The 27,763-nt window shown below is 42.9% G+C and overlaps 4 protein-coding genes across 10 annotated transcripts in view; 3 read left to right on the top strand and 1 right to left on the bottom strand.

Annotated features, from left to right (window-relative positions):
- Positions 1-25,295, bottom strand: part of ramp2 (receptor (G protein-coupled) activity modifying protein 2) — a 33,044-nt gene extending 7,749 nt beyond the window's left edge. Inside the window, exons 1-2 of the mRNA XM_052048430.1 lie at positions 25,216-25,295; positions 1,527-1,595 (exon numbers count right to left, since the gene is read on the bottom strand). The gene's annotated coding sequence lies outside the window, so the exon portion shown is untranslated. The remainder of the gene's footprint in view (positions 1-1,526; positions 1,596-25,215) is intronic.
- Positions 117-14,656, top strand: ezh1 (enhancer of zeste 1 polycomb repressive complex 2 subunit). Of its 5 annotated transcripts, none has more exons than XR_007959353.1 (21): positions 117-738; positions 1,789-1,972; positions 2,065-2,190; positions 2,268-2,390; positions 2,663-2,780; positions 2,862-3,074; positions 3,488-3,590; positions 3,861-4,024; positions 4,404-4,495; positions 4,602-4,773; positions 4,837-4,917; positions 6,726-6,910; positions 8,095-8,186; positions 9,129-9,157; positions 9,244-9,369; positions 10,601-10,779; positions 11,741-11,836; positions 12,337-12,418; positions 12,492-12,572; positions 12,693-12,797; positions 12,966-13,094. XR_007959353.1 is itself a non-coding variant. In XM_052048409.1 (21 exons), exons 2-21 carry the CDS (start codon positions 1,793-1,795, stop codon positions 13,024-13,026), a joined length of 2,388 nt encoding a protein of 795 aa, XP_051904369.1. In that variant the 5' UTR covers positions 118-738; positions 1,789-1,792; the 3' UTR covers positions 13,027-14,656. The 5 variants fall into 5 exon arrangements, 4 of the variants coding, with proteins under 4 accessions (XP_051904369.1, XP_051904370.1, XP_051904368.1 ...); XM_052048409.1 differs by having other exon boundaries at positions 118-738; positions 12,713-12,797; positions 12,966-14,656; XM_052048410.1 differs by having other exon boundaries at positions 118-738; positions 12,713-12,840; positions 12,966-14,656.
- soul5 (heme-binding protein soul5) lies at positions 16,092-19,467 on the top strand. Of its 2 annotated transcripts, XR_007959357.1 has the most exons (8): positions 16,092-16,184; positions 16,335-16,394; positions 17,171-17,252; positions 17,354-17,474; positions 17,727-17,869; positions 18,555-18,718; positions 18,935-19,310; positions 19,404-19,467. XR_007959357.1 is itself a non-coding variant. In XM_052048436.1 (7 exons), coding segments are annotated over exons 1-7 (663 nt in total). In that variant the 5' UTR covers positions 16,092-16,182; the 3' UTR covers positions 19,026-19,467. The 2 variants fall into 2 exon arrangements, 1 of the variants encoding a protein (XP_051904396.1); XM_052048436.1 differs by having other exon boundaries at positions 18,935-19,467.
- nr5a5 (nuclear receptor subfamily 5, group A, member 5) lies at positions 21,180-27,014 on the top strand. 2 transcript variants are annotated; one of them, XM_052048421.1, is made up of 7 exons: positions 21,180-21,305; positions 22,321-22,436; positions 22,502-22,643; positions 23,670-24,400; positions 25,223-25,342; positions 25,420-25,567; positions 26,438-27,014. In XM_052048421.1, exons 1-7 carry the CDS (start codon positions 21,200-21,202, stop codon positions 26,683-26,685), a joined length of 1,611 nt encoding a protein of 536 aa, XP_051904381.1. In that variant the 5' UTR covers positions 21,180-21,199; the 3' UTR covers positions 26,686-27,014. The 2 variants fall into 2 exon arrangements, with proteins under 2 accessions (XP_051904381.1, XP_051904382.1); XM_052048422.1 differs by having other exon boundaries at positions 21,223-21,305; positions 22,326-22,436.
- Positions 27,015-27,763: the final 749 nt, after the last annotated feature.

Raw genomic sequence — 27,763 nt, 5'->3', positions numbered from 1 at the left:
CAAAGGGCAATTTAGACATTGAACTGGTTTTGAGATTCTACGTGATGTCCCTGAAGGCACCATTGGCTGAAGAGGATCTTCCTCATTGACTCCACTGGGGAAATTGTCTCGCTCGCCCTCTACAGGAAGAGCGTAGAATGACAATTGGAGTGTTTTGACGACTGCGAAAACCAGCTTCTTGATCGCTTCCAACTTTTCTGATCGATTACTTGGAATCATACATTCAGTTAGTCTTTATAGCCCGCTTCACAGCAAGGAATATGCATTTGTGACTTTGAAATGTGGTTATTTATTTTCTGCCGAACGGCTATCTACGACTTGTAGTTGACGTTATTTAGATGGGGAAGCTGGCTGCCTCAGCACGGCACTTCCTCCCTTTCCCAGACGGCGCAAAACAATTTAGACATAAATCCTCCTCCCCTGACCCAAGGATACGTCACCGCTGCTGCTGCTGCTACTGACGCCGCTGCCGCTCTGCCAAGTGCGCAGCTCCGTGGACGCCCACCTCCCCCTATTCCCCAACTCCACACCCCCCCAACCCCACGACAACAAGGTTAGCCCACAGCAGCAGCAGCATGGCCCCGCACAGCCGCCGCCGAGGAACTGCTCGGACATCCAGCCGTCGTCATGCAGACACCGAATCTGCGTCACGACCATAAACAGGGACCCGGGCGCTCCCAATCCACGCGGGATCATCCCTCGAGCTTCCACACTTGACGAACACGCGTGGATTTGAAGGTATGTGTCGACTGGTACGATGGTGGTGGATGATATGTTGGTGAGCGGTGGCTGGGGGGAGTCCACGCGCGCGCGTGTGTGTGTGTGACGCAGTTGGATGTTGCGCAGCTCGTTTTTCACGCATGTTCTGCGCGCACGCAACTTTAGAGGCAAGGCTCATAAAAAAAAAGACAAGCAACGCACGCAGCGCAACGCACTTTTCTCCTGACCGAGGCACGCCCACTCGCGACCACCGTGCGTGTCAGTGCCGTGTTCAGGCCGTGCGCGCAACGAGCCAACGTTTGCCAGCCCTGGCGCGCTATTTGGTGAGAGAGCAGACGACGACGAAGAGACTTTTAAACCGTTCGCACCCTTTTAAATGGCCATGAGGCTTATTTTACCCCAGTGACGCGTTTGTTTTGCCATCACAAGGGGCCGCTGTTTCCCGACGACATTAAAGTACAGTTGTTGTTGAGATTGCAATCATTTTGTCTTTCGACGAACGCTGTCAGTTCAGTGATCAATGTAACAACGTTGTCGTTTGTAGTAGTGTCTGTCAGGTATTAACTGATTCCCTGCCAGATTTTTCAAATTTCCCCATATTGCCAGCCATTTTACAGTATTTTTACATATTTGTCAAGACTCACAGAATATTGTGAAAAATAGAAGCGCCAAGCATACCAAACGTAAGTTTTCCTTCTAGCTTTTTCCATTCTTTAGTAAACGGCAGGTGAACATGGGTTGGCTTCACCAAGAACACTGGTTTCAAACACCCCTAAAAGTGGAGAAAACTAACTCAAAAGCGATACCTGTATGCTGATCTCAAATCAGAAGTGATGCCATGCCGCTTTCTGCAGGATCTCGAAGACATCACAGTTCTGAGAAAAAAAAACCCTTAATTTTAGACCATATTTCACACCATCCCATTGAAAAAAAATGTTGATGAATATAAAAACAAGATTTTACATACACAAAACCATACATGACAACATGGAGAAAAAAGTTAAGGAGTGCCTAGAATTATGACAACTGTTCATTCAGAAAGGCACGTCTCTTTTCTTTTAATTCAAGAGTAATGGAGGTAAGCACCGCTGAAGCTTCAGCCCCGGCCGTCGTTGCCCCACCCGCCCCGAAACCTCAGCCGCCGTTATACCTCGGCCCCGCCCACACCCTACTGGAGTGGCGTCGGCGGGTCAGGTCCGAGTACATGCGCCTTCGTCAGCTGAAGCGCCTTAAGAAAGCAGAGGAGGTCAAGGTGGGTCAGGGTCCCGCTTGTTAAAAAGCGACATTCCTTCCTGCGCCCCACGTGTTTTTAATGTCGCTTTTGGCTCCGCCTTGTGTCTCCAGGCCGTGTTTGTGTCCAACCGGGTCAAGATTGAGAAGCAGACCCGCATCCTGAATGGGGAATGGTCCCATCTGAGGATCCAGTCGGTGCCGTTGTCGAGCTCAGACGGCCCTGCGGCGACTAAGAAGGTAAGAAAAGATGTCAAACTCGAAGACGGGCTGGTAAGTATTTGTCCATTTGAAAATACACACATTTCCTCTTCCAGATGTGCACGGTGGAGTCCGGCTTCCCGGGGTTCAAAGTTCAGGCCGTGGCCATGCGGCCTTTGTCGACAGTGACAGGAATCCCCTTCATGTACTCCTGGTCGCCTTTGCAGCACAACTTCATGGTGAACGACAACACGCAAACACGGCCCCACTCGCTGGGCCAAAACATTAGCAACACCGGTGGCCTCGAATGCCGCCTATCGTCAAAATATACAGGCCATGAAAAACCCTTTCAGTTGCAATATTACTCGGTTGAGCAGATGTACCTCATGAAGTGAGACTTGCGGAGGCTTTTATATTTTCTGAAGTGTGTCGTGTGATGCCTCCTCCTAAAAATAGTTCCATCCCTTTTACATTAAATGGATACTTCTTATTAAAGTTTGATTTGTGATAGGTGGAGGATGAGACATTCCTACACAACATTCCCTACATGGGCGACGAGGTATTGGAGCAGGATGAGGCCTTCCTGGAGGAATTGATTGACAACTACGACGGCGTCCATGGCGACAGAGGTGCGTTTTTTTTAAAATTTGTTTTTCTTAAAGCTACCATTGCTTCACATCTGCTCCGCTCATTGCGACGTCGCCTTCCAGAGGGAGGCTTCATCAGCGACGAAATCTTTAAGGAGCTGGTGGAGGCCTTGAACCAGTACTCTGACCACGAGGAGGAGGACGAGGAGGAAGCAGCGACAGCGGCGCCGACTGAAAAGAAGGAAACCGAGCGAGCGATCAGACGAAGCTCGACCGAGGGCGCTGAGGAGACCAAAGCGCCGTTCATCCGCAGGAAGAGGAGGAGCGCTGTAGAGGGTGAGGGCACGTTGTGAGTTACATGAGACTTTGTCCCGCTCGTGTGAGGACGAGAGAGGATACGACAAGGCCGCAACTGTTTGTCCGGTCACCATGCCACTGTCAGCGCCACCCCTGGACCGGTGTTGTTTACATGCGGACGACGTGTCCCCTTGCTTGGTTTCTGTTTCAAGAAAATTTCCGTTCTATTGACACTGTTCTGACACGGCTGCAAGTACGCAACCTAAAAAGAACCGTCGTACAAAGTAGAATGAATTCGATGGATCTTGAGGGGATTCTTTTTGATTGATAATGAAATCACGACTAAGGAAAAAAAAAAAAAAAAGATTATTCACCGATTTGAAAACAAGTTAAAAAAAAAAATGCCCGAATCACTGACAAGTCGTGTTCTGTGCGGCGTCTGTTCCACACAGTGCGGGACCCGTCCAGCAGCAAGAAGATCCCCAGCGACAAGATCTTCACCGCCATTGCCTCCATGTTCCCATACAAGGGCACCACGGAGGAGCTGAAGGAAAAGTAAGCGGGGAAATAAAGAGCCATCTTGTTGACGCCATACTGAATAGGGCCGTTGCTTAGCGTTCGGCCGTGAAGAGGCAAACATTTGGGGAAGGGAGGTAATCATGATGCCCCCGCCCGCATCAGGGTCCTCAAAAGAGCATTTGTAGCAATCTGAAAGAGCTTGACGACAAAACAAAGAGGCTGAAATGGACTTGAAAGGTTCTCCCTCCTCTCACCTATTTTTTTTCTTTTTTTTCTTTTTTTTTGTTGGGCTGGCGGGGTGTTTAGGTACAAGGACCTCCTGGAACCCCCGAGCTTGGTCAAGTTGCCCCCACTCTGCACCCCCAACCTGGATGGACCCTTTGCAAAGTCAGTGCAGCGAGAGCAGTCGTTGCACTCCTTCCATACGCTTTTCTGCCGGCGATGCTTCAAATACGACTGCTTCCTCCACCGTAAGCTATTCAAAAAAAAAAATAAAAATAGCCCAGCATTGGCTGGGCTGCTTTTGGGCCCAGACAATGCCTGGGTTAGCTATTCCACCCAACTTGAGGTACTTTTGACCCTGCAGTTTTAAGAGTGGTCAGGTCAACATATATATACTGTATATATAGTGTTATGCTAACAAAAGCTAGCTATCATAGCTAGCTATGATAGTTAGCTATCATAGCTAGCTATGATAGCTAGCTATATAGATAGAGAGCTATAGATAGATTGATATATAAAGGTTATAATTTGCTAGCATTATTCAGTTTTAAGTGTTTATTCTCACAATTTTCACCTGTCTTCATTATTAATAGTCTGCATGTGCTAACAGTGCGCTTGTTTATCCAGCTTTCCACGCAACACCCAACGTGTACAAGAGGAAGAGCAAAGAGATCCGAATGGAGACGGATCCGTGCGGCGCCGACTGTTTCTTGTTGCAGGTGCCCGTTGTTTGTTAGCAATTTGTTTTGGGGTTTTTTTTCCTCCCTTGCGACGCCATATCGCCAAATTCTCTTCCTTGTCTGCGTTTCTCCACTCCGGGTGAAGAAAGGGGCGAAAGAGTTTGTGGATCAGAACATGTTGCGCTCGCAGAGGTTTCGCAAGAGGCGCAGGCATCCGCTGCAGCAGCGTCCCGCCAGCGCAAGTTGCCCCGGACCGTCGGGGTTTGCAGAGGAGAGCAAAGAGGGAGAAAGCGACCATGAAACGACATCCTCCTCAGGTATCGATGCGAATGCGAGAACCCGATTGTTTTGAAGCGTTTTGATTTTGAGTGATATTTCAGAGAGCCCAGGCAGATTTAGTTGGGTCATCATCAAACCCCCCCCCCCCTTTGCCGTACGCACGTCAAGCGAGAACCGCATAGGTATGTGAAATTCAAATCTAATTCAGTCAAGAATAGTTGCGCCGTCAGAGCAAGAATCCTGCTGATTTAAAAAAAAAAAAGATGCAACCCCCCCGGGTGAGGTTACTCTAGGTCATCCTTTTTGTCCCGTCAGTCCACTCGAGGCTGTTTGCCAGGTGCAGACCCAGTTATTTTAATAGCCGTGTGAGTCAGCGCATGACTCTTGAGAGGAGCATCATTTACCATAACCCCCCCGCCCCCCACCTTTCCCACTCAAAACCTCCCCCTCCTCCCTCCCCCTCTTCCTCCCTCCCTGGCCGACTGCAGCTCTTTTTCGAAGAGTGACGTTTGGCAGCGGATGACAGCCTCCGAGTCAGATCGTCCTTCAAGCTCTCGCCAAGCAAAATCAAGAGTTTGGCAAGCCTCGGCCCCAACGTAAACACTTCCTTCCACTCGTCCACTTTCATTCCTATTGACATCTTCATGCGGAGAACGGTGCGAGGCAAATAAGTCACCCCCACCTTCATCAAGCTCTCCTCACCGGAGGCCTCGCATTCTGGAAGTCACGTGCGCCGCAGTAGACGCTAACACATTTTGGGTGAGCGTGTGTGTTGAAAAGAAACAGATTGGCGAGCAGATTTCATAAAGATACTCGGCGACGGTGCACACGGGTCCAGCTATGTTGCATTCAGCTTGTTGCCAAGTAACACGTAGCAGCCTCGAGGTGCGAGTGCGTGAACATCGGCTACAAAGTCAATGGTCGCGCGTGCGTCGGTGTGTGTGCACAACTTAAAGAACTCGTAGCAAAGCAGCAATTTGGCACATTTGCGCTACCTTTGTGTGGACTTCATCAAGTAGTGGCCTCCGCTCTGAAAGTCGGAAGTCATTCATTTAATCGCTGCGTGATTTAACCTCTAGAACAATTAGATGACGCTTAGGGACCAGCTCGAGAAAACAAGATCTTTAGCCCCCCCGCCCCCCCCAGGTATGGTTCACATGGATCATTTCCACTGCTGGTTTAATGCTGATGTAGCTATCCACATCAACTATATTCCTCGTCGTTTCTGCAGTTGAGTGAAGGCATGTAGCTTAGCAAATTTTTCAGATGCATTTGCCACAGTGGTAGTGGCTGGCATGTCTGCCTCACGGTCGCGAGATCTGGGTTCAAATCTCTGTGTGAGATGTGCATTAAACATGCTTCACTTACACTATAAACTGTCCACAGTAAGTGTAAATGTTTTTTTTGTGTCTCTAAGTCGCTGATGGTTTTTTGTCTCTAAGTCACTGATGGTGTAGTGGTACACTCGCCTGACTTGCGTGCGGGTGGCGTGCGATCGGTTCCCACTCAGTGACGCTGTGGATGTGGGTGTGAATGGTTTGTCTCTATATGTGCCCTGTAACTGACTTGCGACCAGTTCAGGGTATAGTCTGCCTTCCGCCCGAAGTCAGCTGGGATAGGCTTCAGCAACCCCCCCCCCCCAATCCCCCCCACGACCCCGTTCAGGATAAACTCTGTTCAAAATGTATGGATGGGATGTTTGTCTATTTGTGCCCTGAGATTGGATAGCGACCAGTCCAGGGTGCACCATGCCTCTCTCAAAGTCAGCTGGGATAGGCTACAACACATTCATGTCTGTAGGTGAGGACAAGCGGTAGAAATTGATTCACACTAAAGCCACCTGCTGCGAGCCGAAACACAGACTTTAAAAAAATGTGGGGTTTTTTTGTGTTTTTTTTGGCCGTTGAATCTCTGCTTTGCATTAGTTATAAAGGATTTCTGCTTTTGTTCTTCTGTGATGGTAACGTGTGTGTGCGCGCGTGTATTACAGAGGGGAATTCGCGCTGCCAGACCCCGACCAAGCTGCGTCCGGTCGACGACGAAGCGGAGCAGCCGGCGAGCTGCGCGGCCGAGTGGAGCGGCGCGGAGGAGTCGCTCTTCCGTGTGCTGCACGGCACCTACTTCAACAACTTCTGCTCCATCGCACGCCTCATCGGCACCAAAAACTGCAAGGAGGTGAAACGCTGGGCACTAAGCTGGGTTAACTGTAACTTAGGTCACTGGACACTTTGTTACCGTCTGGAAGACAATGCCGGGGGTCGTCTGTTGATGATGGTTCAGACGTACGACATTTTACGACTTTGTGCGGAGGTGAATGAATATCCTGGTCAAGCGAGGCGATTTTGTAATATTTGCGCAATTACTTAACATTCAGATTGAGTGCAAATTCAGGTTCAGAGCAGAGTCTCTGTTAGTTTTAAATCACGTACTTGCCATGTTACGAAAACATGTGTTTGTGTTCCCGTCGGCATTATAATTGTTCTGTTCATTGGTTTCTAAAGGTCATATATTTCTAATCTATTTTTAAAACTTTTTTAAAAAGTTTTTGTTCATTTTTTTATTGCTTTTTTGTAGTTGACTTTTTTTTTGTTTTTTTAATATATGGAGTGCGAGATAAAAAAATTAAAAGGTCACAATAACTAAGTGAGATTTCTATTAACTTCTTCCGCACAGCCGTACATTAACACCAAAATAAATATGTTTCAAGTCAATGCTACGAGTTCCCGTATGAAATTAATTGACAAAAGACAAAAACTGAGGATATTTTCTCTGTGATCACAGTTTTGTTTTCCAGACGTAAACTCTAGTGTCAATTATTTTGTTCACAAACACATTTCAGTTTGGTTTGGGGTTTTTTTTTTTCGTTTACGGGAATGTTGTTTGTTATTTCATCGGTTCTCATGAACTTCCACCACATTTACGTGCTCAAAACGTGTGTTTTGAGAAGCTGAAGTGCTTTTATTACTTCAAATGTCAGAAGACCGTATTGCACACCTTAAGTTTTCAAAGTTAAGTGTGGAGAGGGCTAAGGGGACTGTTGCAGTGCAAGCTTTGACAGTATGGCCGCGCTAGTGGTTGCCAAGGCAATGAGCGAGCACTTAGTCAGCGACCCAAGTGGACACGTGACTTAGTCATGGTTACATGACGGAAAGGTCGCAAACGGCGGCGGAGAACATTCTTCCTGTTACTCGGTAACAACCAAGCGCGTGTCCGCAAGCGGAGGCCAAACGTGGGCCGAAAAGCCAGTCGGCAGCGGACTTCCCGGATCGTTGCATAACGGCTGCGACTGCACTGATTGAACATTGAACAGCTCGGACGCCAGCGTTTGCACATCTTGTGTCGGTTTTGATGTTTCCCAGGTGTACGCGTTTGCAGTGAAGGAGGCGCTCATCCACCGCGTCCCTCTGGAGGACGGAGGCATCTTGCCACAGAAGAAGAAAAGGAAGCACAGGCAAGCTGCCGCTCTCATTTGTGATTCATCGCTGACAGGATCGATTAGCTCTGAATAACGCACCGAATTATGCAAGTCAAAAAAATTTACTGGGGGGGGGGATTTTTGTACTCACTGGTGTCATCATTCCGTCTGGCTTTTCGGGCGCCACTGCAACATTTAGTCAAACGGCGAAGAATCACGGTGGAGTTGCGCTTAGTTAATAAGGTCAAGGTTCAGTACAAGAACTTATCTGGTGCTCTCCCCTCCCCCCACCACCACCACACACAAAAATCAACACAGTTACAATATATCCATCCATCCATTTTCGGATCCGCTTTATCATCACAAGGGTCACGCGGCATGCTTGGAGCCTATCCCAGCTGTCTTTGGCCAGTAGGCGGGGAACACCCTGAACCGGTTGCCAGAGCCAATCCCAAGGCATACAGAGACCAACAACCATTCACGCACACTGAGGGACAATTTAGAGTATTCAATCAGCCTGCCATGCATGTTTTTGGAATGTGGGAGGAACCTGGAGTATCCGCAGAAAACCCGCGCTAACCACTGGATCGCTGCGCTACTCATTTATAATATAATACTGTATAATAGAATGTAGTATCTCATTGATGTACTATGTTTGTTCTGCACCTCATTCCAAATCCGCAAGAAATGATTGTGCCAATTATGATTAGAATCCTCCAAATATTATAATACTGTATAATAGAATGTAGTATCTCATTGATGTACTATGTTTGTTCTGCTCCTCATTCCAAATCCGCAAGAAATGATTGTGCCAATTATGATTAGAATCCTCCAAATATAGCTGGCAAAACAATGGCAGCGAGCTAAAAATAAGTCTGCTCATCTCAAAAGAATACTAAGTTTGGTTTTGTTTGCTTCCCAACAAACACTCTTAATGCTTTTAAGTACCTTCATCTTGTGTTTTTTTTTATAACACAGGTTATGGGCAAAGATTCAGCTCAAGAAAGGTAGGTTTGACACATGACGACATGGCTATTTATATTCACTTCTTTTCCGAAGGCTCTTCTTACAGCATCTGCACTTTCAATTCCAGATAACTCATCCAATCAGGTGTACAACTACCAGCCATGTGACCACCCAGATCACCCCTGCGACAGCACCTGCCCGTGTGTCATCACACAGAATTTCTGCGAGAAGTTTTGCCAGTGTGAGGATGAGTGTGAGTTCTTTATGTTACCGCTTTTACTTTTGGGGGGTTGCTTATTTTTTTGGTTCCCATGCACACAATACAAGATTCATGCTTTGAAAAAGTTTTGTGTGAGAATGAGCAGGTGGTATTGACAGGCGCGCACCAATAACGGAATGTTGACATTCTCTTATTGAAAATGACTTCTGTTTTCTCTTAATTTGTTTTGACATTAATTTTCTGTCTAAATTCAATTTTAACAAAGACAACACTTAAACAAATCCCGGAATAAAAAAAAATCACACGTTTAAACCATTTTAAAAATATATATTTTTAAATATTTTTTTTCAATTATTTTCTCACTTTTTTTTTTACTTCATAAAATTTTCCTTTTCCGTGTGGCCCAAAGTTCACATCATAAAGGTTTCCAAAAACCTGTAGAAGGTCTCCCCAAAGAATTTCACTGCGAGGATAAACCCGAAATTTTTAGACCATAAAAATACAGAAATTAGAAAGTCAGGGGCTGTTGATTAAAACTGTTTCATTTTTTTAAAGGATTTTTTTTCATTGACTTTTTTCCCCTCAGATTGTTCTTAAACATGATCTCATATTTGCATGCCTTTTGATTTCACAATTGTAAAAGTGCATTCAGAAAAGAGAGTGCCCTCCGGCTCACACACAGCTGCATTCATAAGAATAAATTACCTTCTTCTGCAGCACAAAAAAAAAAAAACACATTGAACTGCCGCCCGCATTCCTCCCTATTCCACATTAAAGCAATAGCACAGCAACAAGATGGTGAGTGTGGATAAACAGTGCAGAAGAGCTGATTTTGCGTGCATGTGTTGTGATTCAGTCAGTCTACCGCACTCCTTCCCTCCTCCGGACCCTCACGCCGCCTTTTTTCCCGCAGCAGACGGGTACTCGGGCCAAACAGGAAGTTGCAAATGTGTGCGCTCGAAAGGGCCTGGACGGGAATCAAAGAGACGTGATGGGCCCCGTGCCTGATTTACAACATCAGCTCCAACGTCAGCACGATTCTGACAGCTAAGGCTAAACAATGTTGCAGATGGAACATTTAAATCCAGCTCCGAATGGTGAAACAGCAGACGGTTTTCTTTTCCCCGCAGGCCGAGACTGGCGGGCAGACATTTTCGGTCATTCCCACCCACAGGCTGTTGTAACGTTACGCTTCTGCCAACTTGTCATTGGGCATATCTGCCACTAGAGGTCTTCCTCACTCACTCTCAGTTCTGCATTGCAGGCCAGAACCGCTTCCCGGGCTGCAGGTGTAAGACCCAGTGCAACACTAAGCAGTGTCCCTGCTACTTGGCCGTGAGGGAGTGCGACCCGGACTTGTGCATGACTTGTGGTGCCGCCGAGCATTGGGACAGCAAAGTGGTGTCGTGCAAGAACTGCAGCATCCAGAGAGGCCTCAAAAAGGTACGGGCGGCACGAAGGACGCTTTTGCTCACTGGGTTTTAACTATACTGGACAAAATTATGAACAAATTTTTTTCTATGATCTTTGGACCCAAACGTATGGATTTGACATAAATTAGCGTCAACTAATTTTTTTTTTCAAAGTCTGCTTTGATCCCAAAAAGTTATACAACAAAAAGAAAAACTAATGAAAATATACTAACTATGGCCAGCAGAGGGCAGCCTTGAATCTCTTTTGTATTACATCACGTATCAAAACAATGCTTGATGCTTGTGAACATGGCAGACCTCTGGAAATGCAACCTTTACAAGCACCTTATGATTAATCAAAGTATTTGTCATCTTAAATCTACAAAAAATGTGACAAAAGAGAGAAAAAAAACAATGGAGATTATTTAAATTTAAAAGTAGAAACAGACACACACTACTAAATACTACGACTATTATTAAATATTATGCAAATCGTTTGTGGAGTTTGTTCAATGTAAAATTGTTTCACTGGTGATATTTGTAAATGCAGTATATTATTTTGCCAAAAATCAAATAGCACATTTTTCTGGTTGCTATTGGTAATTATAGAAGAAACAGACTAAAGCAGAAATTATAAGTATGAAAGTCACTGGTGTGGATGAAAATGTATATTTTCAGAAAAAAAAGTGTTTTCCTTGTTTCTGTATCTACCTGTGATATGGTTTCTTTGTGTTGTTCGGGCAGATGAGTGTTTATACATTAGCAATCGATGTAGTTCAGTGACGACAAGGTCACATTGACGGTTTATATCGGCACATTAATGTTGCACATAAAGAAATCCAAATTGTGTCACTGGAACCATGCTGTGTAAAACCAGCCAGATGCAATAAACCCAATGTAAGTTCTCCTCTACACGATCAATAAAAAAGCGAATCTTTCGGGGGATATTTGCGTTATGCCTGTTTCTGACAGTGTTAATAACTCTTTGACAGCACCTCCTGTTGGCTCCATCGGATGTCGCCGGATGGGGCACCTTCATCAAAGAGCCTGTGCAGAAGAACGAGTTCATCTCAGAGTATTGCGGAGAGGTAATTTGTAAGCTTCCCCGTGAGGCTGCATGGCAGAAAATTGGGAAGTTGGAAGTTTCATGCAGCTTTCTAGAGACGCTACTCAAGAGAGTTCGTCAGCTCTTTATTTCTATGTCGTACGGTGTGAAATTGAAAAAAATGTGCCACGTTGAAAGTTTCAGTCAAAGTGACACGCAAAGGTCTTCTGTGTGTTTTTATTTCACATGTGGACGATGGGAAGATTTAGTTTGAATTAGTAGAATGTTTGTTTTACTGGGTTAAATGTCAGCATTTTCAATCAAATAATACACTTAGACCATAAATGAAGCGACCCCCACAGATGAATAACTTTGTGGGGCTTAGCTTGAGGCAATTAAAAAAAAAAAATCAGTTCTAGCATGAGAATTGATAGCGCTTAATGTGGCTTTGTTTTGCTTGTTTGTTTGTCTGGCCCTCGCAAGTGTGATATTTCCAACTGTCACTCCAGTCAGGTTTAACAATCGCATGTTTCCATTTTGCAGCTCATCTCGCAGGAGGAGGCGGACCGACGCGGCAGAATCTACGACAAATACATGTCCAGCTTCCTTTTCAACCTGAACAATGGCAAGTATTTAGTCGGGCTTTTGCGGCATCAAGTTGCCCCGTTGACGTCATTCTAACGCCTTCCTCTCTGCAGACTTTGTCGTTGATGCCACAAGGAAAGGGAACAAAATCCGCTTTGCCAATCACTCGGTCAATCCAAACTGCTACGCCAAAGGTAATACTGTCACTTGTTATTACATGAATCTTGCGCGTGAACGGAGGTGTGTAGACTTTTTAGAGCCATTTTAGAAAGATAAGACGTCAAAAGCAGATTAAAGTAGAGTCGTGTTTTAAGGTCTGACGTGGCGTTTACAGTGGTGATGGTGAACGGAGACCACCGCATCGGGATCTTCGCCAAGCGGTCCATCATGCAAGGGGAAGAGCTTTTCTTCGACTACAGGTGAGGCCACTTGCTTCTCATGCGGAGAGGTGGCTTTGAATGGGTGAGAGGTCTTTAATTGGCTCCAAGTGGAATTAAAAAGGTGTCCAAAAGCATTGAATTTGTTGTAAACTGACAGTTTGTCTCAATTTTTGTATCCCAACCGCGGCTTTTCGCTTCCTCCCGCAGATACAGCCAAGCGGACGCCCTCAAATATGTCGGCATCGAAAGGGAAGTGGATATGTCTTAGCCGCCCAGCACCATACATAAATAATGTATATCCTGTCCTTAACTTCTGCAGCCCTCCACTAGCGCCTCCGTCCCGTCCCGTTCGGGGTCTTTCTGCAGCATCACACGTTGGCTCCGTCCTTTGAAAATAGCGCCTCAAAAAAAATAAAGAGAGAAAAAAAGCAGCCCCTCCCTTCCTCGATGTTTGCAGATGCACTAGTCCCCCCCTCCCTCCTTTCATCCACCCAAATACACGAGTGTACACACCACGCTTGTCAACTTTATACGATTTCAGTAGTCCGTGTTGCTAAGGGCTTTTTCCTTTGTGCTCGACTCAGACACCACTCGTAGTTAGTTTTCAGGATGTCCGTTTAGTTACAGCGAGCAGCGACCTGCATGTGCCGTCTCTCGGGTATATAAAATTCAGTAAACGAGTTTAGTTGGCGGTATTTCGCGTCACGGTGTTGTCAAATGATGAGGCTAAAAGTTGTGCATTTATGTCAAAAATATAATAATAGGCAAGAAACCGACTGATTGAATGTAACCTATAGATGGCATTTATTTTCATTTAAAGGGGACATATTATGAAGAATTTACTTTGTCATGGCTTGTAAACAAATTGGACTTCTGGAAAGTACATGTTTTTTCCTGCGTATTTATGAAAATGTGTCCTGGTGTGTGCCATCCACCAACTTTCTCTACCCATGACTTAGTCACCGGGTTGACGAAAGATTGCTCGTTTTCAAGCAACAGCCGTACTGCAATGTCAAAAGATAAACCGAGATGCAGTGTTAGCGCAGATTATAACCGCCCTACGGCAACCAAGTGATTTCAACCAGAGTGTGACAAGTTGATGTTAAGTGTACTGTAATTCTTTATCCTTTGTGTATTTTGACTGAAGAATGTCAGAGATGTTTTAAAGACACCCGAGAGCTTCTTTAATTGTGAAATAAAAATGAATAATATGTCTCCTTTAACACAGTTACCTGTTGATTGGTCCTTGCAGCAGTTGTTGTATTTAGCTAAAAGGCAAATAATTAATAGATAAATGCAGCAAATGTCTTCCTGGTCCTGCCCTAGAGTTTAAATGAGTATTAGGCCCATACAGAAATTTAAATAGGATTAAGTAATAAAAATGTGACAGAATAAATTTGCATGAGCCTTTTTAGAGTGTCATTTGATGAAAAAAAAAGATCAAAGGAAAAGTCAGAAGCTGAAAAGTGTTTGTGTGGGAACTTCTGATTGAAACTACAATAAGAGTTCTGGCACTTTGTTTTTTTTATAAGTGACTTACTTCGTCAAAATTGTTTTTTCTTTTTTTTTTACAAAAAGGGTAAATAAACGTAACGTAAATGTCCAAAGTCGTATTAGGACTACACTGAAAAGAAAAAGAAATGACTAAATATAAAATTGTAGTTGCACTTTCTGAATACCGTACGTTTGCTCTATTGGTGACTTTTTGCGGTCAATGGTGTTGAAACAGCGCCCTCTGGTGTGACATAAGTATAAAAGCCAAACAGCTTTCAGCACCTGTTGGGAATTCCCGGTGCTGTAAGCCCGTTACGAGTTTTAATGTTAAATAACAACAACAACAAAATAAGTCTGTGTTTTATTTTGTTTGTTTACTTTGTTTCAAATAAAAGATGAAAACAAATGGAGACGGCTCATATTTTGTGTTGACGTTTCCACCTGTGACCACTAGAAGGAAACAATGTCAATGATTCCAAAGGCCCAAAGCCCATCAGACATGCTACATTGAAAAAGTATGTAACATGAACTATTGCAAGGTCAAGGGGAGTTTAAAACACATCGCAATTATATACTTCATAACTTGTATTAACATTAAAAAACACTGAGGTGTGTGTGTGGGGGGGGGGGGTCATGGGACTTTTTGGAAGTGATTCTTTGTGAACGGCTAGAAGGGGGGGTCGAATGTTCTGGGGGGTTGGGGGGGTCGAATGTTCTGTATTCACTGAGCTAAAGATCATAATGGAAGGTTTTGGGACAAAAGTGGGTAACATGATAACAATTGTGACAGAATATCAAGTTCCAGTGTGGGAACCAATGGGTGGGTCTCGTCGATGTTGTGATTATACACAAAAGAAGGTATCACTGTGAACAATGCAAACAAAAGCTGTCCTCCACACAGTCATTACGCGGGTCATACTTGACACGCCATTGTTGGCCACAAACTGATCATTTGGGAAAAGATGTCTTTCTGGCACCTGCAAACTGAGTCAATTAGTTGTATGGCTTTTTGAATACACGGGGTGTCCCAAAAGGCACAACAGTTCTTGGACTATTTTATTTCAGGAATTCATTTGGACAGATGTGAGGCCATCAAGATTTTATGACAGGCTTTGCGGTCTGTAAGCATAGCTTTCTCTTGCACTGCATAGCTCGCCAATTGACATCGGACCAGCGTTGCAAAATGACACCCGGGCAAACAGGTTTTTCTGTCCCTGACTGCAGTTCAGGACCAGTTTGAAAAGCTTTAAGGCAGTCATAATGTTTCAACGCAAAGTGTAATTTATGCTTTCCATTGTAATTTTATTTGTATTTTTTTGTAATCGTAATTAACACGATTTTTCTTACATTGGCTTAATATTCAGTCATGTCCAGTCTTGCCATGCTTTGTGTGGTCTTACCTTGCGTGTCCTGTCCAATCTAGTCATATTTGATCACAATCTAATCTTGTCATGTCATCCTGACTTTCTAATCTTTGGTTACCTTGTCTTATCTCATCTCATCCGATGCTGTTTTACTTTACCTAATCTTCACTCTTAATCTCAAGAATAATAAATCATACCCGCAACTGAAATACCGGTAATTACTGAGAACGTATACTACTCTAATTCCAGGTGAAAGCCAGTGCTCCTATATTACAAACAAAAATGTTGATATACTGTAATGTTGTGCCTAACACGTTACCGCGTAACCAGTTAAGTGGCGCGCAAGTAATCACACTACAAAAGACAGACAATTAATAGAATGGTGTCCATGTACAAAAGATGTGTGTTGCATTTCAGCAGGTGTCACGTGTGTTGTGTCCAGTCTGCAGTGTGTGTTGCTTTTTTTTTTTCTTGCATTGTTGGGATTTTCAGGGTGTGGCCACTTTTCCTTTTATAACTCCTCTTAGATTGTTGCTTTGCACCACTGCACCAAACAATCTTCCACCATGTAAGTATTCAACGCATTCTTCTTGTCATGGGCGAACTGCACGTCATGTAGCACGAGTAGGCACGACTATATTTTACTGGAGGAACAGATAATTTAGTTAAAGCTGAGTTAAATACTTTTTGGTTTATTTGTTTTATCGTTTCATTCCAGGTTTCTGCTTGCAGCACTTGTTGGCTGCCTGCTCGCCCTCACAGCTGAGGCCAGAATCGGGTAAGAAAATTTTCAAGACATTTTGTCATTGTGTCGATAAACAAGACGACACTGACAAAAGTTTGTCTATATCCGCAAAGGGAGCGACAATACTACAATAGTGCCTTGAGATATGAGTTTCACTCATTCAGTGAACACACTCATAACTCAAGACACGTGTATGTCAAATCATCTTTCTCCATTGAAAATACTGGAAATGCCATGAATCCGTTTCAGCTTCCCCCCAAATGCTAACAAAAATGTATATACGGTATTTAAGTATTTTGTAATGAGCAAAATATCCCTCTAAAATATGGTAATTTATAAAACCATATAGGAATGATATACAGTAAATAATGACGTGAAGTTATTGCTATGTTATGCTATTTGTTAGCCCATCTATGGGTTTTCCAATTAGATTTTTGCATTAAATACAGTATCTGTAAATAATTAAGTTCCCTGCTACCATACAGTGCTTGCATCACAATTTCTTTGCGGTCAAGTCAGTCCAAAAAAAATCATCCAAATAACGGCTTGTACCTTGAAAAACTCAACTAATCTCTCTCTCAAGGCGCCACTGTATCAAAATCAATCGCAAACTAAAACCATAGCAGATTATAAATGTTCATCGAGTTTGAAGGTGATCAGAAATATGACACAAAATTTTACATTTGAGGTCTTTGGTGCGTTTCCTTTTCATGACAATAATCTCAGGCCCTCAAGTTTTGTCTCTAATGCGCGAAAAGCTCTCAAAACCAAAGACAGAAACACAAAACACTGGTGCATTGTTGCCACAGGAACTGCTCTGAGCTCCCATTCTACACCGAGACAAATCAATGTCTGCTGTTTAAGGTCATCTGCGAGACTAACAAGTATGAGGTGAGTGAATAACATGTTAACAGCTAAAAACAAAGCAGAGTGATGGCACAGTTGTGGGATGACGACCGTGTCTCTCTCGCTCTCTCTCTCTCTCTCTCTAGGTGCGCCACTATGAAGCTGCCAAGTGGGTGACAACCACAGAGGGGTCATGGTCCATGGACTTTGCCTGTATGAACGCATTTATGCGGCTGTTTGAATACATCAGTGGTGAAAATAAGAATGGTGCGTGCATGTTACAACCATATGGCACATTTATTCTGACTTCCCCTATCCAAAAAAAAGTACCTTTTCTTTTCAATTTGTACAGATTGTATAAGTCATTATAATGGTGGGAAATGATTTGAAATGATTGATCTTAATCTCACTCTTTACTATGTAACAGAACCTGGTATATGAACAGGTATTTTATATCCACTGAAATACCTAATGTTGTGTGGGTGCTTTCAATGCTCTCTTGTGTGCTCGATGCTCCAGGACAAAAGATTGAAATGACGGCTCCTGTTCTGATAAAGATAAATGAAGAAAAGAAGTGGTTTTGGGAAACTAAACAATACACAATGAGCTTCTTGTTGCCCAAGGAGCACCAGGCCAATCCTCCAATGCCTACGGACAATCAGGTAACTTGTCGCTATCGGATGAAATCAAGCACCATTTTTAGACATGAGAGAGTCCAAACGCCATTAAAAAATATAAATCTCTCTGCATGTTCTCACTACTCATAATATTTGTGGACTGACATGACTCGAGGCAGAACGGTGCCAAAGCACATCCATTCTGCTTGAAAATACAAAGAGGAAAACAGGAGGAGGAAGAGTCGTCGTAGCAGAAGAAAGGGACGAAGCAAAGCTAACTGCCAGCTTATATGTTAACTAAGTATCGGATGTAAACTTGCGGAAAATATCGAACAGGTACCAAATTTGCGATTATTGGTCCTGACTGTTTCCCCGAGCAGATCAGAGATGAAAATTTACTCTTAACAAACCAGACACCATAGGATAATCACTCAGGATCATTTTTCAGACATATCCGATGATTGGGCTGATTGGGTTTTGCAGATTTTTTGGGTGGGTACCACACCCAATACCACAGGAAAATCACCCAAGGTAAAATGTTAGACATCTGATAATCAGGCCTTTGCTGCCTTTGATTAAATATCTCTTAAGAAACCCCACACCACAGCATAATAATTCATGATAATCATTTAGAGAAATCTAAAAATCGGGCCTTTGTTGACTAGATCGCAAGGGAGGAAAATTGTCTGATTGTCGATACATACCCTGCTTAACTGACACTGGCCTTCAGGTGTTCATAAGTGATATGCCAGCCTTGAATGTGTACGTGCGGAGCTATGGCGGGTGGATGACCTCATGGACTGACTGTCATCACAAAGAAGCCCTGATGTATGACCTGACGAAGGATGGCGCTAGCTTCAAAGGCGACTCCCATTTGGGCGTTGGATATAACAGGTAATTTTCCTCACTTGAGGTCGATACACATTTAAATGTATATTGCAGATCCTGAAAGTATACTCCCTCTAGTGGTATGCAAAATAATCACTGCTTAAGTACCATTCAGTTGTGTTTCTTTTTCACAACTGTTTCTACTTTTTAGGAATAAAACCTGTGTCTATACTTTTGATGAACGTCTATGTGTGTGTGTGTTTGTGTGTGTGTGTGCTGCAGCCCCATGACACTGTGGTGGAATAGGCACAACGAGGTGTGGGTGATCGCTGAGGGCAACCCAGTGTGTTCGAGCAGTGAGGAAATGGACTGAGGCTTTATCATCCGACGCATGTTGTCACTTTGAGACACCCAGCAGCATATATGAGTGATTGGGTTCTGCATTTGAAATTATGAAAAAATAAAAAAATAAAAAAATCGTTTTAAAAAAAATCAATAAATGTTATACTGTATCAATAAAGCTACTCATTTTAAGTTGATTCTCATCATTGTGAAATGCACACCAAATCTAATGAGATTAGCTAATTAAGGAATGTAATGCTCACGTTTCCACAGACATTGTTTATAATTATGTTTTATTATTGTGATGTAGAGCGGTGTAGATAAACATATGTCAAGTCAAATCAAGTCAACAGTATTTATAGAGCACTTTCAAACAGCCATCGCTGCATACAAAGTGCTGTACATGGAGCGATTTAACTATGTGTATGTGAATAGCGATTGATAAATACAAAATTATAATTGTAAAATATGAATTATTATTATTATGTTGTTGTTATTTGGGGGAATATTCATATGCTGTATAAAATATAAAATATTAGCCATCCATTGTCCACTTTATCCTCACGAGGGTCGTATGAAGTAAACAAAATGTTTATTTGTGGTAGTAGTTGCCTGCCATGCAGATTTTTACTGTTTTGCAATGAGACATACTAAAATAAAATAAATACCAGTAAATAAATACAGAATTCAATAAGATATTTTTTAAAAGAGCCTTTACTAATTGGTACTACACAGGTGTACTTATTAAAAGTGTCTGGTGTGGTTTTAGCCACCAGATGTCGCTAGAACATCACCTCTGAACTTGTGTTTGATTCATGAAAATCGGGCTTTTGCTGAATTTGACCGAGAGGGGTGTCCTCTTTTTTCAGTGCATATATTTATATACAATTAGACCATTTTTTATACTCTGTGTGTAACAATGCTAAGTTTGGTGTATCTAATTCAAGCTTAGCTTAATAAATATTAATCAAGGCTCTCATTAAAGCTTCCATTAAATATAACATGATACAAAATACCACTGTGACGCTAACCGTTAGCATTGTTAGCAGAGTTACGATTTTACAACCCTTTAAACCAGGGGTGCCCAAACTTTTTGGATCGAAGATCTACTTTTCGATCAACTAACCTCACGGGATCTACCCTTACCGGCGCGCGCACGCACACACACACACAAATTTAAGATTTACCTGCTTTATTTTATTTTTTAAATATTTTTTTTGTGAAAATGAGACTGATAAGATGATTAGTGTGCAGTGTATATTAACACAGAAAATATATTACTAACATGTACAAAGACACACAAATGGTTGTTTGTTTTTTTTCTTCTCGACACTCCTCGGATCTACTTGGGACCTGTCTTAGATCTACCGGTAGATCAGGATCTACCTAATGGGCACCTCCATTGTTTAAAGTTTTGAAAAATTGATATTTGAACAAAACCTGTAGACAGATCATATAAAAATACTCACAGGCATGTATTCATTATCCTCTATGAAAAATGACGAATACTGTATTCCAGAAATTTACAGGGTAGTCGCAGAATTGAAATCTATTTTATGTAATCTCATAGCATCTATTCTGGTGGCAAGGCGGGCGTAACATATGGAGGAGCACACTGAACTGGTTGTAGCGGTAAATAACGACAATCTATTATTTTATTATTTTGTAGTATTTTATAACGTCTAATATTAAAGAGTGATTTTTTTTTTTAAAGGACGGATTACAGGCATTTCTGTTCATTTTAATAGGGGAAGATTTTCGTATCATTTCCTTCAAAGAGATCTTGGCTGGAGGTGTTTTGTAACACACTTCCTTGGAAACAATAACAATACACAATACAAAGGCACAAAATGAAGATATGAAATCTATGAATGGCCACAATTCGCAGCAGTGCAATATTGAGTGTTATCTTATCAGGCCTCCAGCTCAAGAAGGATGGCTCATTGACTACAGTAACATTCGAGCAGGTGACTATGTGACTGACTCTCTAGCGGACGTAGGCTAGGAGTGCCAGTCAGGAGAGTTTTTTTTTTTTTTTTTTTTACGACTCACGATCAAAGTCCGCATGTGGTCTTCAACGATTGTCAGTGCACCGGGAGCGCTCGGGGCTGCATGGCGGCCTTCCTGCTATGTGCGTACGCTCTCCTCGTACCTGAGACTATGAAGACATGACCTGACCGTGGACCTGTTGCACCTGTAGACAGTATGGACCTTCCTGATCAATTCCAAGAGCAGCAACAACAGCAGGCCTCTGTAACCCGAACGGACAACTACCATGATGACATCTTCACTTCAGAAGGAGCATCAACATGTGAGTAGAAGGTGGGAACGCAGCAGGGAACATTTCATTGGTCACGCCAGCCCAATTCCACAGTGTGTGTGTGTGTGTGTGTGTGTATGAAAGCAACTTTTATGCAATCTTACATCGCTGCAAAACAAAAACTATTAGTTGATCAGAATATGACATTGTCATTAATGATGTATTGGAGCACCTTCCATTGTGCCTGATAAAAGGACCGACAGGTGTAACAGTGCCAAAATCATTACCCCAGAGTCCTGATGTGAATTATGCAAGTATCGTATCTGTTGATGACGCATATCAAACTGAATGGTGACACTTGGTAGTATTTTATATTGGGGTGACTATTCTCTTAACGGCAGAGCAATAAAGGCAAATGAATGATGAATGACTATCGTACACCACTGTCTTAAAGTTGAATTGAAATTGCTATTATTGTCAAACACTTGTACCGCAGCGGTACATTTGACACTGCGCTAAATTGTGCTACCAACGCTATAATGGCCATTCGCATTTGTGATTCTCCAAAGTGGAAGGTTTTCATTGATAGCACAATGAATCAAGCAATTAAAACCATATTCCTTTACAGTGGTGCCTTGAGATACAATTAACCTGACTTACAAGTTTTTCAAGATACAAGCCTTCAATCAGACAATTATCCGCTTTGACCTTCAGGTGCAAACTTGAGATATGATCACTGTCTGGTGGCAGGTGACTCACATAATGGCCAATGGGAATATGAAAATTCATTAATACCAAACAATGCTTAGCAAGGGTTCACGGTAAATACTATGGGTGACATTTTGGTTTGGTGGTGCGCCGTGAGATATTTCTACTGTAAAACCCATGCCTTTTCTAATAAAGATTAGGAAATCTTAAAAAATAATAATAATTAGAAAGCATGTGTTATCAGTAGCTTGGAACCTCATGAGTTCACAACTTATCTCAGCCTGTGATGTGCAAGCAAATCTTGGCAGCTCTAGCGTGTATCTCTGGACTTAGTTGTGTTTTCACTGTGCTTGCTCAGCTCAGGAGCTACGGAGGGACGCGGGCGCAATGCCCGAGTCCGGCGAAGGCTGTCCCGTGTGCGGAGATAAAATATCGGGCTACCACTACGGCCTGCTCACTTGTGAGAGCTGTAAGGTAAAGCGGACGACAGCAACGTGAAGCCAAAAAGTCACAAGCCCTGACCTGTGACGTCTTTGCAGGGTTTTTTCAAACGCTCCGTGCAGAACAACAAACACTACACTTGCACAGAGGGACAAAGCTGCCCAATGAACGTCTCCCAGAGAAAGCGCTGCCCGTTCTGTCGCTTCCAGAAGTGTCTGGCGGTGGGGATGAAGAAAGAAGGTACGTCTTGAGTCCCTGCCCTTTGTTCCTGAGCGGCAGCAATTTTGCTCCACTGACACGCATGTTCTCACCGCTGTATCTAAGAGGTCATAAAAAGCAACGCGAGCAGTGCTTGTAATGACCCAGTTTACATAAGACGACTTTATAGCGCGGAGATAAACTGTGCTCCAAAAAGAAATAAAGAATTTTTTTAAAGCGGCAAGAGCATCTCAGCAGAATAAACACTTTGATTTCTAACATCTCACCGATTTTTTTTTAAATGTGAGAGACCTTACACAATGAGGAAAGAAAAAAAAATCAAATAATCTGTAGTTTACTTGAGATGACCAACACGACACTCCACACACGTCTTATGCAAGCATAAAAATTGCTCAGCACTGGAGGTGTCACAATCAATACATTATTCAACAACTAATCGATCATCACTTCTCAACAGTAAATATTCTCTGATTTCTATTGTCCTTATTTTATGCACAAAAAAAAGACTACCAGTAGTTTAATTTATTCCGAAAATTATCATTACTTGCAGGTGTAGTATGACAAAGCCCAAATTGACATGGAATAGAACCTGAAACAGCCTCAGAATATAAATGTTTGGGTCTAGAATAAAGGCAGATGAATCATGCAGTCTTGTGTTTAATATGACAATTTCACAAAATTCTGTCAAACAGGTACAATGTAAACAGTCGGTAAATCATAAATCAGAGTACAACAGTAATGAACAATTTGGTGGCTTTATCACTTCAACTTTTCATGTGTCATACATGAGTCAAGGGCACTTATGTATCTAGGAACTGTATGAATGCTAATAACTACTACTTCAAATATATGTTTATCATTTAAAAAAAAAGCATACTCACAGATAGAAATGAAGCAGTTATTTGTTTGTTTTTCAAATTGCAGCCCTTTCGATTTGTAAATTTCACAGCATTGCAATGTCGATTTTGAATTTGATGATTTGTTTAGCGCAACTTTAGAAGTCTTTAAATATATGCACTCGTGTGTTTTTTATCCTCTGTGGAACAGCAGTGAGAGCGAACCGCATGCGAGGCGGCAGGAACAAGTTTGGGCCTTTCTACAGGCAAATGAAAGAACAAAAAGTGCACCCCCAGACCAACGCCGCCCCCTATAGGATCAAAATGGAAACAATGCAAACACTCTGGCCTGCAGCCGCTAACGACTGTTCACTCACGTGTAACCACACGAGTGCTCCCATGTCTCCGGATGCTTTCCATCAGTCGCACATGTATCCCTCCGGAATGACCCCCTTGCCTTTTGACTCCACTATGAGCAACGATAGGGTAGTCCCTCCACTGCCTCTTTCCTACGCCGGAGCGCATGACCAGACGTTTCCCGGTTACCTCCCGGACGAACTACAAACAACTCCGAACTACAGCCCGGCTCCTTCACACTACTCCATGCACAGGACCCCAAGCAGCACATACATGTTACAAACCCCCTCGACATCTCCGTGCTCAAGCGTCACGCCCACCCCGCCGCCACTGCAGCCCCCAGGCCTGGTCGGCTCCCCGGCCGCCTGCAGCGCCCACTCCGCCTTTCTTGCTCAGCTTCTGGAAGGGGAGCAGGACGAGAGTCAGCTGTGCGCCAAGGTGGTGGCGAGTCTTCAGAGGGAGCAGGCCAACCGGGGCAAGCACGACTGCCTCAACACGTTCGGTATCATGTGGAAAATGGCGGACCAAACTCTGTTTGGCTTGGTGGAGTGGGCCAGGAACAGTGCGCTCTTCAAGGAGCTCAAGGTGAACAGCTTTACTGATCATAAAAGCATCAAAATAAAATATAACACTGATGCCAGACAACTATGTTGAACTAAGGGGAGGAGATTCATTTAGTTAAGCAAAGCAATGTAAAAAAAAAAAATGCTTCTCCTCCATCTTGTGGCATAAGTAGGAAATTACAAACCCTTTCATTAGGTATCAATTACTTGCGCAGGACTTGGTTTCATTCGCTGTGGTACTGTTTTTAATTAATATTTTCATTATTTCTGTTTATTGGCTGGGAGAAATGACATCTTACACTGAGGTGTGTGGTACTAATTTTGACGTTTGCTATAAAATACAGCAGTACCTTTGGGTAAGAGTACCATCTGTTGAGTTTTTCGTCGTCCATTTTTTTTGCTTGTTTGTAACATGTCAGAAAACAGGCCAAAATGTTGATCACTGTTTTTCACATAAAAAGCAGATGATTGCAATTGTTTTTACCGTGCTCCGTGTAACAGGAAGTTGGGAGCCCTGCATTGTGTACTATATCCAAAACAACCAAAGAATTTTGCCTTTAGAATCTCCTTGCTAACACATATGGAAAACAACATTAATGACAGGTAGCATCAATCGTGATGGTAGATAAGCGTTCAAGCCGCTGGTCCCCACAGATAATTATATATACCTGTAATATATATATATATATATAATTTATTTTGTAGAAATGCATATCGCGCCAAAAGTACATTATCACCTGAGCGGAAATGTTTGTTCGCGTTTCTATTGTAATGAGTTGTGTTTACGCAATAAGAAATGCAAATCTCATCATTACATGGACATTCACATTTTTCTACCTCAAAGGTGGAGGACCAGATGATTCTCCTGCAGAGTTGCTGGAGTGAGCTGCTGGTTTTGGACCATCTCTGCAGACAGGTCATCTATGGAAAAGAAGGTTGCATATATCTGGTCATGGGACAGCAGGTAATGTGTGCCACCTGCAGTTAAACAACAGGTGACTATCCCAAATGTAACACATCTAACATTCTCCTCCTCTCCAGATTGAAATGTCAACAATCATCTCTCAGGCAGGAACCACGCTCATCAGTTTGGTCACCAGGACACAGGATTTGGTGTCCAAACTGAAGGCACTCCACTTTGACAGGCACGAGTTTGTCTGTCTCAAATATCTGGTGCTTTTTAACCCCGGTGAGCTTCTTATTTTTTAAGAGAAGAACACAACTACTGAACATGTATTTAAATTTAGAACAATACCACTGGTTAATACATCACAGCATACCACATACAGGTAGAGGTCCCCATAGAAGCTGAAGCCAGTATCAGTGCTGACATTAGATTGGTCGCTGACTGAGATTTTTCAGAGCGAAATCTTTGAGTGCATTTGTTGTCCACAATCTGGCCTTTGTGTTTCTTTCTGAAAAATATTACCTAGACAAAAGCTATACTTTTTACCGCACTTCCAAACACACTCAACCCCACACCCCACAGCCCTCGTTGCATGTTTGCGGTTTAGCATTTTAATCTCGAAAAAAATTTAGCATTCTAATCAAGAAAAAATATGTGATTGGAGTAGCCCTTTACGTACATTATAATATTGTATACCTGTGAATTCAATCAAACGCCGTTACCCGGCTTCCAAATGTACCGTCAACTATTGCAGCAGCAACAACTTCGAATGTCCAGCTTTAGCAGCGCTAGCAAGCTAGCATTAGCACTGTAAACAAATCAATATATATATATATATATGATATGTTGGTATCATGAGTTACTGAAGCACAAAATGTTACGTGTTTTTAGATTTTATGTTTGCAAATGTACAATAAATTAAAAAAATAAAGAGATGACACACATACCTGTTGAGCGGAAGTTAATTACTACTCGTACCAGCCCATTAACGTACTTCCGGCTCCTTTCCCAATAGCGTAAAACTGTGGTGGTGGATTCGCGGGGGGGGGGGGGGGGGGGTGTACCAAAGCACTTCCAACTGCAATAAAAGTAAATACTGTATAATGTGTGGGGTATTTCCGAGTGAATCTAAAGTGTGTTTGTCTGGTGTAGATGTGAAGTCCCTGCAGAGTCGGCAGCAGGTGGAGCACACGCAGGAAAGGGTGAACCGGGCGCTGATGGAACACACCCAGCGGACTCACCCTGGACACTCAGACAAATTTGGACAGTTGCTTCTGCGGCTGCCCGAAGTGCGCAGCATCAGCCTGCAGGTGGAAGAGTATTTGTACCTGCGCCACCTGCTGGGAGATTTGCCCTGTAACTCTCTCCTCACTGAGATGCTGCACACCAAACACAGCTGAGATCAACATCAAGTTTTTAAATCGTGCCAACTTCACATTACGCCCCCCCTCACCCCACCACCACCAACAACAACAACAACATACACCCACACACACTTTGTTTACACGGTAACCACCTCAACCTGCTGCTGTGATGTAAAATAAATAAAACGCCAACATGCTGATGAAACAACAACAACAAGGTGACAATGATTTTTAAAATGATTTTTATTCTGATCTAGATGCCAATGACAGTAGATGAATGAAATAAGCACACGTACTGGCACAGATTTCATGACGGAAAAACAAAAACGCGTGTCATGACACTTTAAGGAGAGAGGGGGTGTGGGTGGAAGAAACACTACCCGAACCGACAAAAGTACATTAGTAGAACCTGAAATTAAACATCCAATCTTGAGCACACTAAATAAATAGACCCCCCACAAGGTGCCAAGGATTTTAGGGAGGGAGGATTGCACAGAATCAAAATAAAGTTATTGCATAACCACATACTACTCTTGATAAACGAATAAATACACACATCCATTGTTCATGTGCACACATTTTTTTTAATTTTCCTGTCTTCGCATCAGTATTCAAACGTCATTCATAATAACACACGTTGGAGGCAGCCAGTGATTTTTAAGAGGCGGGTATAATGGGGGGTAAATTTACCATGGCAACTCCATCACTGGCAACTACAATTCTTATCGTAAAAAGTTTGGCCATTTTACATTGCCCAAGATTTACATGAAGGAGTCTAAATAGACTGAGTAGCATAGATTTAGGGCTGCTACAGTCCAGAATAATCCTTCATCAAGAAGCCTGGACAAACAAGAAGGGAATACATTGATGGAAATTCACAATCTCCCCAGCAACAAAAACTTTCTCTCTCACACACATTTGATCCCAACCACATAAATAACCAACACTAAAGCAGCAGACTAGCTTATTCCGATCTTACAAAAGGGAAATATGCAGCTTTTATTTTGAAGCAAATAATCCTTGAAAAGAAAAGTGATCAGCATTCATTATGTGTCAAATCAGCATTGTTTAGCAGAGTACAAACACTAGCCCTCCTGCATTGTTTTCTTTCCAG

This window comes from Hippocampus zosterae, chromosome 17, assembly GCF_025434085.1.
Source record: "Hippocampus zosterae strain Florida chromosome 17, ASM2543408v3, whole genome shotgun sequence".
NCBI lineage: Eukaryota > Metazoa > Chordata > Actinopteri > Syngnathiformes > Syngnathidae > Hippocampus > Hippocampus zosterae.
The sequence above is the reverse complement of the archived record's forward strand: the minus strand, read 5'-3'. Positions and strand labels throughout refer to the sequence as shown.